This window comes from Aegilops tauschii, chromosome 6, assembly GCF_002575655.3.
Source record: "Aegilops tauschii subsp. strangulata cultivar AL8/78 chromosome 6, Aet v6.0, whole genome shotgun sequence".
Lineage (NCBI taxonomy): Eukaryota > Viridiplantae > Streptophyta > Magnoliopsida > Poales > Poaceae > Aegilops > Aegilops tauschii.
Window position 1 is genome coordinate 473,279,724 of NC_053040.3, and position 14,414 is coordinate 473,294,137.

The 14,414-nt window shown below is 48.7% G+C and overlaps 2 protein-coding genes across 2 annotated transcripts; both read right to left on the bottom strand.

Moving 5' to 3' along the window:
* Nucleotides 1-3,594: 3,594 nt before the first annotated feature.
* On the bottom strand, nt 3,595-5,189 carry LOC109774864 (F-box/LRR-repeat protein 25-like). Its single transcript, XM_045230465.1, has 2 exons — nt 4,287-5,189; nt 3,595-3,708 (listed from the first exon to the last, which is right to left on the bottom strand). The coding sequence occupies exons 1-2, from the start codon at nt 5,187-5,189 to the stop codon at nt 3,595-3,597; spliced, it is 1,017 nt and encodes a 338-aa protein (XP_045086400.1).
* Nucleotides 5,190-7,531: 2,342 nt separating this feature from the next.
* Nucleotides 7,532-9,358, bottom strand: LOC109774860 (flavonoid 3',5'-hydroxylase 1-like). Its single transcript, XM_020333629.3, has 2 exons — nt 8,384-9,358; nt 7,532-8,301 (listed from the first exon to the last, which is right to left on the bottom strand). The coding sequence occupies exons 1-2, from the start codon at nt 9,326-9,328 to the stop codon at nt 7,669-7,671; spliced, it is 1,578 nt and encodes a 525-aa protein (XP_020189218.1). The 5' UTR covers nt 9,329-9,358; the 3' UTR covers nt 7,532-7,668.
* Nucleotides 9,359-14,414: the final 5,056 nt, after the last annotated feature.

Genomic DNA, 14,414 nt, shown 5'->3' on the forward strand with positions numbered 1-14,414 from the left:
TTCCTTACCTCCCCTCGTAGTTGAGGGATAAATTTTTGTTTTCTTGTCTTTCAAGTTCCTCATAGTGACCAGCAGATATAAATCCCAAGTGACTCAAAGAATAGAGCTATGCTCCCCGGCAAGGGCGCCAGAAAATAGTCTTGATAATCCACAAGTATAGGGGATCGCAACAGTTTTCGAGGGTAGAGTATTCAACCCAAATTTATTGATTCGACACAAGGGGAGCCAAAGAATATTCTCGAGTATTAGCAGTTGAGTTGTCAATTCAACCACACCTGGATAACTTAATATCTGCAACAAAGTATTTACTAGCAAACTAGTATGGAAGTAACGGTAACGGTGGCAAAAGTAACAGTAATAGTTTTGTAGTAATTGTAACAGTGGCAACGGAAAAGTAACTAAGCGGAGAACAATATGTGAAAAGCTCGTAGGCATTGGATCGGTGATGGAGAATTATGCCAGATGTGATTCCTCATGCAATAGTTATAACATAGGGTGAACAGAACTAGCTCCAATTCATCAATGTAATGTAGGCATGTATTCCGAATATAGTCATACGTGCTTATGGAAAAGAACTTGCATGGCATCTTTTGTCCTACCCTCCCGTGGCAGCAGGATCCTATTGGAAACTAAGGGATATTAAGGCCTCCTTTTAATAGAGTACCGGACCAAAGCATTAACACTTAGTGAATACATGAACTCCTCAAACTACGGTCATCATCGGTAAGTATCCCGATTATTGTCACTTCGGAGTTAACGGATCATAACTCATAATAGGTGACTATAGACTTGCAAGATAGGATCAAGAACTCACATATATTCATGAAAACATAATGGGTTCAGATCTGAAACCATGGCACTCGGGCCCTAGTGACAAGCATTAAGCATAGCAAAGTCATAGCAACATCAATCTCAGAACATAGTGGATACTAGGGATCAAACCCTAACAAACCTAACTCGATCACATGGTAAATCTCATCCAACCCATCACCGTCCAGCAAGCCTACGATGGAATTACTCACGCACGGCGGTGAGCATCATGAAATTGGTGATTCAGGAAGGTTGATGATGACGACGACGACGGATTCCCTTCTCCGGAGCCCCGAACGGACTCCAGATCAGCCCTCCCGAGAGAGATTAGGGCTTGGCGGCGCTCCGTATCGTAAAACGTGATGAATCCTTCTCTCTGGTTTTTTTCTCCCCGAACGTGAATATATAGAGTTGGAGTTCAGGTTGGTGGAGCACCAGGGGGCCCACGAGGCAGGGGGCGCGCCCAGGGGGGTAGGCGCGCCCCACCCTCGTGGACAGGGTGTGGGCCCCCTGGCCTTGATTCTTTCGCCATTATTTTTTATTAATTCCAAAAATATTCTCCGTGAAGTTTCAGGTCATTCCGAGAACTTTTATTTCTGCATAAAAATAACAACATGGCAATTCTGCTGAAAACAACGTCAGTCCGGGTTAGTTCCATTCAAATCATGCAAGTTAGAGTCCAAAACAAGGGCAAAAGTGTTTGGAAAGTAGATACGACGGAGACGTATCACTTGACAGGCCAATTAACCGGTCTGACAAGTTAACACGATGAATATGTGCTATTGGATTCGGCCACCCTACGAGTAGCGATTAACTGACATGTTAACGGACTAATCGGACTAATTCTTGAATAGTGCACCAACGGCTTTTGAAGCAACTCAAGATAAGCAAAAACATAAATCAAAATCTAAGTTTTGACTCCGTTAATATCACCCTCTCCAAATAGCAACTTACTTACTCCCTAAGAAAATACAAATAGTACAAAACTTTTCATATTTTCCAATTCAGTAGCAATCCTTTTGTCCCCAGCAAGAAGTACCATTTATCCTTTCCGTATCCGACGACATGGGGCTAGAGGGGGTGTCGGCACCAATGGAGGCGACGATATCATTTGCCCTTCTTTCCATATTGGCATACAAGGCTACATGCCAATAAGAGGTAATGTGGCCTACTAAGGCGTGTTGAGCTGGAGACGACACCATCGATGGATGCATGGTTTGACATTGAAAGTGATGAATTAGCCATGTTTTGACTCAGTTTAGCAAACCAGTTGGGTTATTATCAGGCATACTAGGCGATGATAACCTGCTAAAATAGTACAGAGGAGGTTCTGTTTTGACTCATTTTTTGCCAATGTCAGTATACATAAACCATACAGAGGCAAAAATAGTTCTACCCATCAACAAAATATATGTACGAATGGTTCCCAACTTGTGTCTTGGAATGATAACCTGCCAATGTCAGTATACAGACTAGGCGATTTAGACAAAATATTTTGGCCGGCCTTCGTTTCCCTCGTGAAGGTTTTTCTCTTAAGAAACATGCAAGAGTGAAGCAAGTGCATTAGTGCACATGGACAGCCAGGATTGTGGCATAGAACATGCATGCACCAAACCAAAAAATTCTGCTAACCAGACGATTCCGGTATGTATATATCAAACGAAAACAGTTTCTGTTACCAGTAACACAAGCATATTAATGTGCTTCCCAACCGCCATTAAAAAGCGTAGAAATGTTCTGATCACCATCATTTTGCTAAGTTGCAGACTCCCAATTCAAAAAAGTAGAGATCACTGTACTAAGTTGCAAAACAAACCACAAAGACAGATTTCGAGCAGAGACCATGGGAAGGAGAAACTGAACATCACGGTAACAGGTTAACTGCCAACACATGGCCACCATTACATATGACTCTTTAGAGAATCATAAATCTTCAGACAAACATCAAGACCGAGCTCGCATCTTGGTCCCAGCCAGTGGATGGAAGCTGCACAAACAAGACAAGACACAATAAGTTTGGTTCAAAGATGTACTGTTGACATATACGGGAATTTCATATATCTTGAATAGCAGTTTGATGTAGAGGAACTGTACTGCATCCTGACAAATTTTTTTAGTTGCTAAAAATAGTTTAGCCTTGTGAGGCAACACTAAGACAAATATGACCATTCAGAGAGGCCTTAAGATTCATGAGGGCTTCAGGCTTAAAACAAGTTGGAACCCATGCAATTTGACTACCAATCTCTGTTGACCAAATCAACAACTGTAAATACAGCGAGGCAAGGGCAGTCCTTGGTGGATGGATGCGGAGCACTATACTGTGCATTCTACCCTCTATCAATTTTTAGTAAAATGTATTCTGCCAAATTGAATAAGAGTGAAGAACTAAACTGAATTTTAAGAGCTATTATGTTCATCAACAACTAAACATAAGGATAATTGTAATTTTTTGAACTGGAAATAATAAGAAGGTAGGAGAAAATAAAAGGAAACATATTTGGGTGTGCTAACTAATGTAGTGGAATTACATAATAATAAATTGTGTTGAAATTTAACAGCCGTTCTAAACTCCATTAGCATGCAAACCCAAAATATGGATGGATTTCGAAGGGTTGTCAAAAATTCATTTGATGCGTAATTACAGCGGACCTGTTAGTACAAGTAGGAAGGGGTGCCATACATTCTAACTGATAATGGATACCAAATTTGGATGGAGGTAACTTACAATCTAAGTGTGATCGCTGCACTTGATGCTAACCTGCTCACGGAGTATGCCACATGTACTCAAGACCTCCAAATTTTGCTAACACCCTCGTCAACTTTTCTACATTTAATGTTGACAGCCAAACTGGACGCGCACACGAATGATTGTTTGGATCCTGTTGCCCCAACAAAGTTCTACAAGATACAAAAACATTCATTACAATAGCAAAACATAAAGATAATACCTTTACTAATACAGCAACATATTTGAATTGATAGCACATCTTTATATATACATGATATACCTCAGTGTTACCGAGCTGAAGAATGAGCTTCTCAAGAATTGGAGTGTTTGAGAATGCAAAATAGGTCAATAGCCGTAAACTACTCATTGAGTATGAGAGTCTTTAACCTATCAAACTTAGGGCACCATTCCATATCCTGTTTGAAGATAAGCTGGTCAAATTGCAAATGAACAGAAAAAAAATCTGAGAGTCCATTAAAATATACTAGAAACTTCGGTTAGATACTTTAATTTTAAAACTAGGGGAAAGAAAAACTACACCATATGCACCAGAACTATCACATTTTTCAATCAAGCGACAATGTTATTAATTTATTGATTTGAGGTCCATTGTAAAGTCCGGAAGCTATGGTGATGCAAATAAGCAACTTGGTCATATGCAGCTCTAACAATTGATATAGCTATTTGAGAAACCATGTGTGGCAACGGCAAATAACTGTAAGAGTAAGAAAGATAGTGCAAAGCATACCAGTTTAGGCTCAGCAATCAATTTCAAATCAACAGCATTGGATAATCCATTGAGAGGCAGACACTTCTTGTCATAACATGTACATCCCCAGTCACTTTGACAGACATTGTAGCACCCATCCTCAAGCAAAATAGATGCTTTTTCCAGTAATGGCATCTCTTCAAGGGAAGGACTCATGTTGTCAAAACGACCTAGTTCCAGTGAGATAAGACGCGGCGCAGCAATAGAAACATGGATTTCCTCAGAGAAGGTAGACCACCCAGTGAGCCTTAGATGCTTTAGTGATTTAGAACATATCTTACATAAGTCAACATAGCCACTTTCTAGTGTTAGCTTCTCTAATACTGGGCAGCCCGAGAAATCTATTGAGGAATCCACGAGGTCAGGGTTTCCAAATTCTATGGTCCTCAAGTGGCGGGAGATGAGACGTGCATCAAGCAGTAAAAAATCCTTCAAATATCCACCAGCAGCGAAAACTAAGAGATCCTCAACCCGACACTTTAGAACGTACTCGATCAACAGTTTGGCTTCTGTGAAATAATCCTCATCGAACTGGGTGATCTGGCAGTCGGTCAGAGGTGAGTCCCCCTTGAGGTGGATTATCAGCTTGACCAACTGACTGAAACGCTCGCGGCTGAAACTTGACCATTCGTCAAAGATGAAGCGCAGGCTGGTTTTGCGCCTCCAGAGGTCGCGCCACTGGGTGTCGAGCACGCAGGTCTGCAAGGCATCATCCCCCGGTAGAAAGGACATGATGTGGTCGAGCAGGTCATCGGAGAGGACGCGGAAGGGATCCTCGCGGGTGCCGGCAGCCTTCTTGTCAATTTCGTCGAGCAGGTGGCGGGCGCTGCGGGAGCGGGAAAACAAAATCAGTAGAAGCACGGGGAAAGAGGTGGAATCCATGGTCCGCTCGTAGAACTTCCTCTGTAGAAAGAAAAAGAAGAACGCGGCATCACCTGAACTCGTCTTCCGGACCCAGTGCAGGAGCACGCCAATGATATCGGCCTTCCTGGCGCTGCCGGCGTCCCGTCGGTGAGGAGCTCGTGGAGTGAGCGGGCGCGCAAGACCGACCAGGTGAGGGCGGTGGCGCGTGGTTGGATATATTGGGGAAGGAGAAGAAATGAGGGCGGAAGCGAAGGGGATTGGGGAAATGCAACGGCGCAGTAACGAAGCTCCGCCGTTTGATACAAGTGTCGTCCGTAAACCGTGGTCTGCACAACAATTTCAGTCTTTTTTTGGTTGCTTATCTATCTTTTCTTTCACATAGATCAAGCTGTACCATGTGTTTGTTCCCTTATTATGGTTTTTCTTATCGAAATTTAGTTGGTCATGAATTTTCCTTTAAAGACCGAGTAGAATCAAGATGTACTCACACATGCAAACATGAAACATGCACACACTCACATGATCTACCAGTGAGGATTGAATTTGTTTGAGATTGACGATGTTATCGAAAATGCATGCCGTCAATCTACCATTCCCTCTTCGAACAGCCAATCCAAGTACGTACTTACTTTAGTTTGAGAGATTGCTGCTTACCACAAGTGACCGGCCGTGTCAGTGTCGAAGTAGATAGAAAGCATGCATGTTATCCCGAAAATGGCATAGCTAACTAACTTTAAGACGAGAGGGAATGGTAGATTGACGACCAAGATAGTAAAGACCTTGTTGGGATGGTGTTGCTAAGGCCAACTCCAACGCGACCCTAATGGTTTGGCCGTGTCCGTTTGGGGGCAAACGGACAGAGCATTCCGCCCAATGCGTGGGAGCAAACGGACCGTCATCTGTTTATCGTCCGCTTTTAACCCATTCCCGGCCCAAAGTTGGGACGTGTTTGCGGCCGAACGGATACACACGGATGGGCGGGACGCGCGCCCTTGTCCTCTTTGGCCCATCTGTCGGGGACATGGCCGCCCAAGCTTTTCTTTCATTTTGTCCAAAACTCTCCCGCCTCTCCCTTTCCGCCATGGCAGGCGACTCGATGAATCCCGGCGACCCGGCCGCGGCTGCGCGTCCCCCGGCAAAGAAGAAGGGTACCAAGAAGCCGCGGTCGAAGCTCACGGCGTTGGAGGCCGCCATGCTCGACGCCGAATCGACCAAGAGGAGGAACCGGCGGGCAAAGGACAAGATAGGAAGGCCGCTGCAAGCTACGCCTCCGAGGCCGCCACGCTGCGTGCGGCGCAGCACCAGCCGGACGTCGACGACAAGGAGTCCATCGTTGCCAAGGCGCTCGCCCTCCTCATGTTAGGGTTGTGCCGACCCCCGCCGGCCATCCTCTCGGTCACTGCCATGGCCACGGCCGGGACAGACTCGTCGACCGCTCGTCCTCTGCAATATCAGGTTTGTAATAGAATATGAGACTAGTTTATATCCTACTAGGACTCTATATGTAAACCGGCCCCTTCCATCTATATAAGGAGGGGCAAGGCGCCCAAAGAGGGCAGAATCTCTACGGCTAGACACAACTAGAGAAGAGCCGGCTCATACGGCGAAATCCTCATGAGCATACGGGATAAGACCTAGCCATAAACAACACGTAGGGTTACTGCCGGATGATGTTTCCCGGGATGGAAGCTGCACAACCAAGACAAGACAGAATAAGTTGGTTCAAAGATGTAGTCAGTTGACATATACGGTAATTTCAAATATCCTAAATAGCAGTTTGATGTAGAGGAACTATACTGCGTCCTAACAAATTTCTGTAGTTTCGTCCACAAAAAACCAATCTATGTAGTTGTTAAGAACAATGTAGCCTTCTGAGGCAAAACTAAGACAAATATGACCATTCAGAGAGGCCTCAAGATTCATGAGGGCTTCAAACTTAAGTGAAACTTTGTAAACACTGATTAAATCGGTAGAAAAAAACATTTATCATTGAATATATTTTCACATCATATGTATCTGTTATCGTAAATGTCCATATTGTTCTCTACGAATTTAGTCAAACTTTATAAAGCTTAGGTGAAAGCAAATATACAGAGTAAATGAAAACAGTGGTAGTACAAAAATGATTACCACAAATTGCCATTGTGCCTGTAAATGGTCTGCATCATCGATGCAGAATTGTTTGGGTTTGGCACTCTGCTTCTTTTACTGTTTAATTACTAGTGAAGACAGCAGAAGTTCCCATTTTGAAATGAAGTTTATATGCGCTTTAAGTTGGCAGATTACGCTTGGCATCTACGTACTCAGCAATTGCCAAGCAAGTTATTCTCCTATATATGTATATCAATTGAGGACACATCAAAGCCAAAGTTATCGCTCATTCTCATGTACGTAGTTTTTCAGATTTCAGTTCCCACCACTTCTCTTTCTACAGGAAGATTTACTTCATCAATTTATTCTAGCAGAAACAACACAGCAGCACGTTCGTGTCACGAGATCACTGGTACGCGCCGGGTGCGAGGCGCGGGCGCAGGACGGCCCTGAGCGGCACCTTCTTCTGCAGCGCGAGGCCGAAGTCCTCGTCCATGTCCATGTCCATCCCGCCCCCCTCCGGAACCTCCCAGTCGAAGGCGTGCACCAGCGCGCCCAGCATGTGGTGCACCAGGGTCACCCCCATGCGCGCGCCCGCGCAAATCCTCCTGCCGGCGCCGAACGGGATGAGCTCGAAGTGGCTCCCCAGGGGCTCCACCTTGCTCCCCTCCTCCGTCGTGAACCTCCCGGGGTCGAACCTCGCCGGCTCCGCCCACACCGCCGGGTCCCGGCCGATGGCCCAGATGTTGACGAGCAGCCTCGTGCCCTCCGGGATGTGGTACCCCTGCACCGTGCATGGCTCGGTGGAGAGGCGGGGCAGGCTGAGCGGCGTGGACGGGTGCAGGCGGAACGTCTCCTTGCAGATGGCGCGGAGGTAGGGGAGGTGGGGGATGTCGGATTCTTGGAGGAGGCGGTCTCGGCCCACTACGCCGTCCATCTCCGCTTGTGCTCGTCGGAGGATCGCCGGGTTCGCCAGCATCTCCGCCAGCGCCCACTCGATGGTGCTCGACGACGTGTCCGTCCCCGCCGTGAACAGGTTCTGCATGCACGCATGCATGTGTCGTGTGTCATGTGTGATGAGTGCATGCATGTTTGGTTATTTACAGGGAGGTGTAACGTACGTTAAGTAGAGCTTTGATGTTGAGGTCTGTGACGCCGTCCTCCCCGGCACGGGCATCGCCACGACAGGCGATCAGCCGGTCGACAAGGTCCGGCTGGCGGCCTCTCCTCTCTTGCTCCCTGTCACGGTCAGCCATGGTCGCCTCATGTTCGGACAGCAGCCCGCTCCAGACCCTGTCCAGCCTCGCCGACAGCCGGCGCATCCTCCGGCCGAGCCCCTGCAGGTCCATCCACGCGACGGCCGGCAGGAAGTCGCCGAGGTTCACCAGCCCGGCCGTGGTCATCAGCTCCACCACCATCTCCTTGAATTCCCTCGCCTCCTCGCCCCCGGCCTCGTCAAGCACTCGCCGGCCCACCACCGCCTGCCCGATGATGTTGGCCATCGCGCAGAACAGGAACTCCGGCACCTCCACCGCCGTGCCCGCGCCCCGCCGGCTCATCGCGCGGACCATGCGGCCGACCTCCTCGCGGCGCGCGTCGGCCCAGTCGGCGAGCGCCTGGGGGCCGAGCAGGCCGAGGCTGCACTCCCGGCGCAGGCGGCGCCACCTGGGGCCGTAGGGCGCAAAGACGAGGTCCTGGGCGCCGTACGCGAGCACCGTGGGCGCCACGTCGTCGGCGGGCCGGTCGAGGAAGCTGCCGCCGTGGTCCCTGAGGAAGAGGCGCGCCGCGTCCGGCGTGGAGGCCACCACGACGCCCTGCCTGCCGAGGGTCAGGTGCATGATCGGGCCGTGCAGCCTCGCCAGATCGGCCAGCGCCCGGTGCGGCGCCCGGCCCAGCAGCGGCAGCGCCCCGACCACCGGATAGCCCCGCGGGCCGGGGGCCAGCGGCAGCGGCGACGCACGCTTGGTCCGGAGGATGGTGCGCGTGAGGTAGTGGAGGACAACGTACATGATCGCTAGGACTACGAGCTCTTGAATGGTGATGGTAGTAGCACTGCCCGACTCCATAGTCGATGTCGATCTCGTGTCGTGCAGAGAAGAAGTGAAGGCTTTTATAGGGCGAATTTGACTGTGCGACTCCGTCGTAATATCTACCATTCCTATACGACTTTGGTGAATCGATCTACCGTTCCCTGTGGTGGCCATGCCGACCGTCAATCTACCATTCCCTCTTGAAACAGACAGAATCCAAGTACGTACTTTAGTTAGAGAATTGCTTAGGCGTGTCAGAGTCGAAGTAGATAGAAAGCATGCATGTTATCCCGAAAATGGCATAGCTAACTAACTTTAAGACGAGAGGGAATGGTAGATTGACGCCCCAGATTGTAAAGACCTGGCGGGGGGAAGGTGTTGCTAAGGCATCTCCAGCCGTTCGGCGCCGAGGGTGCCAAAAAATAGCGGCCTGGGGGACGGACCGGCGATAGATTGGCCTTTGGGGTGATTTCGTTTCCACTCGTCGGCCCATAGGTAGCCGCGGGTTCGGCGATATTCCGTTCTCGGCGATTTTTGCAGGAACTCGGCGATATTTCATTGAAATTTGTACAAAAACATAAAAAGATGCAAACTACGCCAAACTAAAAGCCTAGCCGCCGTCGACGCCGTCGTCGTCATCATCGTCGCGCGCCTCGCCTGCGCCACCGCCGTCCCTGCTGCAGCCCTGGCCGGGGTCGCCGACACGCGGTGGGGCGCTGGACGGCCCAGCCTCGTCCTCCTCGTCGCTGCCAAGGACGATGACGCCGCCCTCCTCGCGGCCGCGGCGACGGGCCTGGAGCTCCAGGTACGCCCGGTGCTGGCGGCGCACCTGCTCGCGGACGTAGTCCTCCTTCGCCCACTTGAGGGCGGACGCGTCGTTGGGGGCCACCATGTCGACGTGCTCCGGCTTCACGGGGAGCAGCCCCGGCTCGGGCTTCGGCCAGACCAGGGGGAGGGAACGCCGGGAGGGCCGGGTGTTGGAAATATGCCCTAGAGGCAATAATAAAATGGTTATTATTATATTTCCTTGTTCATGATAATTGTCTATTGTTCATGCTATAATTGTGTTATCCGGAAATCGTAATACATGTGTGAATACATGTCCCTAGTAAGCCTCTAGTTGACTAGCTCGTTGATCAACAGATAGTCATGGTTTCCTGACTATGGACATTGGATGTCATTGATAACGGGATCACATCATTAGGATAATGATGTGATGGACAAGACCCAATCCTAAGCATAGCGCAAAGATCGTGTAGTTCGTTTGCTAGAGCTTTTTCCAATGTCAAGTATCTTTTCCTTAGACCATGAGATCGTGTAACTCCCGGATGCCGTAGGAGTGCTTTGGGTGTGCCAAACGTCACAACGTAACTGAGTGACTATAAAGGTACACTATAGGTATCTCTGAAAGTGTCTGTTGGGTTGACACGGATCGAGACTGGGATTTGTCACTCCATGTGACGGAGAGGTATCTCTGGGCCCACTCGGTAATGCATCATCATAATGTGCTCAATGTGACTAAGGAGTTAGTCACGGGATCATGCATTGCGGTACGAGTAAAGAGACTTGCCGGTAACGAGATTGAACAAGGTATTGGGATACCGACGATCGACGGGCAAGTAACATACCGATTGACAAAGGGAATTGTATACGGGATTGATTGAATCCTCGACATCGTGGTTCATCCGATGAGATCATCGTGGAACATGTGGGAGCCAACATGGGTATCCAGATCCCGCTGTTGGTTATTGACCGGAGAGTCGTCTCGGTCATGTCTGCATGTCTCCCGAACCCGTAGGGTCTACACACTTATGGTTCGGTGACGCTAGGGTTGTAGAGATATTAGTATGCGGAAACCCGAAAGTTGTTCGGAGTCCCGGATGAGATCCCGGACATCACGAGGAGTTCCGGAATGGTCCGGAGGTGAAGAATTATATATAGGAAGTCCAGTTTCGGCCACCGGGAAAGTTTCGGGGGTTATCGGTATTGTACCGGGACCACCGGAAGGGTCCCGGGGGTCCACAGGGTGGCGCCACCTATCCCGGAGGGCCCCATGGGCTGAAGTGGGAGCGGAACCGGCCCCTGGTGGGCTGGTGCGCCCCCCATGGGCCTCCCCCTGCGCCTAGGGTTGGAAACCCTGGGGGTGGGGGGCGCCCCACCTGGCTTGGGGGGCAAGTTTCCCCCCTTGGCCGCCGCCCCCCATGTAGATGGGATCCCAGGGCCGGCGCCCCCCAAGGGGCCTATATATAGTAGGGGGGAGGGAGGGCAGCAGTACCCTAGCCCCTGGCGCCTCCCTCTCCCTCCTGTGACACCTCTCCCTCCCGCTTGCGCTTGGCGAAGCCCTGCCGGGATCCCCGCTACTTCCACCACCACGCCGTCGTGCTGCTGGATCTCCATCAACCTCTCCTTCCCCCTTGCTGGATCAAGAAGGAGGAGACGTCGCTGCTCCGTACGTGCGTTGAACGCGGAGGTGCCGTCCGTTCGGCGCTCGGTCATCGGTGATTTGGATCACGACGAGTACGACTCCATCAACCCCGTTCACTTGAACGCTTCCGCTCGCGATCTACAAGGGTATGTAGATGCACTCCTTCCCTCTCGTTGCTAGTAAACTCCATAGATGGATCTTGGTGATGCGTAGAAAATTTTAAATTTCTGCTACGATCCCCGACAGTGGCATCATGAGCCAGGCCTATGCGTAGTTACTATGCACGAGTAGAACACAAAGCAGTTGTGGGCGTAGATGTTGTCAATTTTTCTTGCCACTACTAGTCTTATCTTGTTTCGGCGGCATCGTGGGATGAAGCGGCCCGGACCGACCGTACACGTACGCTTACGTGAGACAGGTTCCACCGACTGACATGCACTAGTTGCATAAGGTGGCTAGCGGGTGTCTGTCTCTCCCACTTTAGTCGGAACGGATTCGATGAAAAGGGTCCTTATGAAGGGTAAATAGAAATTGGCATATCACGTTGTGGTTTTACGTAGGTAAGAAACGTTCTTGCTAGAAACCTATAGAAGCCACGTAAAAACATGCAATAATAATTAGAGGACGTCTAACTTGTTTTTGCAGCATGTGCCTTGTGATGTGATATGGCCAAAAGGATGTGATGAATGAGATATATGTGATGTATGAGATTGATCATGTTCTTGTAATAGGAATCACGACTTGCATGTCGATGAGTATGACAACCGGCAGGAGCCATAGGAGTTGTCTTTATTTTTTGTATGACCTGCGTGTCATTCAATAACGCCATGTAAATTACTTTACTTTATTGCTAAACACGTTAACCATAGAAGTAGAAGTAATCATTGGCGTGACAACTTCATGAAGACACGATGATGGAGATCATGGTGTCATGCCGGTGACGAAAATGATCATGGCGCCCTGAAGATGGAGATCAAAGGAGCAAACTGATATTGGCCATATCATGTCACTATTTGATTGCATGTGATGTTTATCATGTTTTACATCTTATTTGCTTAGAACGACGGTAGTAAGTAAGATGATCCCTTATGATAATTTCAAGAAAGTGTTCCCCCTAACTGTGCACCGTTGCGAAGGTTCGTTGTTTCGAAGCACCACGTGATGATCGGGTGTGATAGATTCTAACGTTCGCATACAACGGGTGTTGACGAGCCTAGCATGTACAGACATGGCCTCGGAACACATGCAATACACTTAGGTTGACTTGACGAGCCTAGCATGTACAGACATGGCCTCGGAACACGGAAGACCGAAAGGTTGATCATGAGTCGTATAGAAGATACGATCAACATGAAGATGTTCACCGATGTTGACTAGTCCGTCTCACGTGATGATCGGACACGGCCTAGTTAACTCGGATCATGTTTCACTTAGATGACTAGAGGGATGTCTATCTGAGTGGGAGTTCATTGAATAATTTGATTAGATGAACTTAATTATCATGAACTTAGTCTAAAATCTTTACAATATGTCTTGTAGATCAAATGGCCCACGTTGTCCTCAAATTCAACGCGTTCCTAGAGAAAACCAAGCTGAAAGATGATGGCAGCAACTATACGGACTGGGTCCGGAACCTGAGGATCATCCTCATAGCTGCCAAGAAAGATTATGTCCTAGAAGCACCGCTAGGTGATGCACCCATCCCAGAGAACCAAGACGTTATGAACGCTTGGCAATCACGTGCTGATGATTACTCCCTCGTTCAGTGCGGCATGCTTTACAGCTTAGAACCGGGGCTCCAAAAGCGTTTTGAGCAACACGGAGCATATGAGATGTTCGAAGAGCTGAAAATGGTTTTCCAAGCTCATGCCCGGGTCGAGAGATATGAAGTCTCCGACAAATTCTTTATTGGTAAGATGGAGGAAAACAGTTCTGTCAGTGAGCACATACTCAAAATATCTGGGTTGCACAACCGCTTGACTCAGCTGGGAGTTAATCTCCCGGATGACGCGGTCATTGACAGAATCCTTCAGTCGCTTCCACCGAGCTACAAGAGCTTTGTGATGAACTTCAATATGCAGGGGATGGAAAAGACCATTCTTGAGTTATATTCTGTTGGAAATATGCCCTAGAGGCAATAATAAATGGTTATTATTATATTTCTTTGTTCATGGTAATTGTCTATTGTTCATGCTATAATTGTGTTATCCGGAAATCGTAATACATGTGTGAATACATAGACCACAACGTGTCCCTAGTAAGCCTCTAGTTGACTAGCTCGTTGATCAACAGATAGTCATGGTTTCCTGACTATGGACATTGGATGTCAATGATAACGGGATCACATCATTAGGAGAATGATATGATGGACAAGACCCAATCCTAAGCATAGCATAAAAGATCGTGTAGTTTCGTTTGCTAGAGCTTTTCCAATGTCAAGTATCTTTTCCTTAGACCATGAGATCGTGCAATTCCCGGATACCGTAGGAGTGCTTTGGGTGCACCAAACGTCACAACGTAACTGGGTGACTATAAAGGTACACTACGGGTATCTCTGAAATTGTCTGTTGGGTTGGCACGGATCAAGACTGGGATTTGTCACTCCGTATGACGGAGAGGTATCTCTGGGCCCACTCGGTGATGCATCATCATAATGAGCTCAATGTGACTAAGGCGTTAGTCACGGGATCATGCATT

Bases quoted from the DNA above. Each gene is read 5' to 3' on its own strand.
- LOC109774860 (XM_020333629.3), bottom strand. From the start codon at position 9,328: ATGGAGTCGGGCAGTGCTACTACCATCACCATTCAAGAGCTCGTAGTC. The intron at 8,302-8,383 runs GTACGTTACACC...GCGTGCATGCAG, and splicing joins ACATCAAAGCTCTACTTAAC to AACCTGTTCACGGCGGGGAC.
- LOC109774864 (XM_045230465.1), bottom strand. From the start codon at position 5,189: ATGGATTCCACCTCTTTCCCCGTGCTTCTACTGATTTTGTTTTCCCGC. The intron at 3,709-4,286 runs GTATGCTTTGCA...TGTATCTTGTAG, and splicing joins TGATTGCTGAGCCTAAACTG to AACTTTGTTGGGGCAACAGG.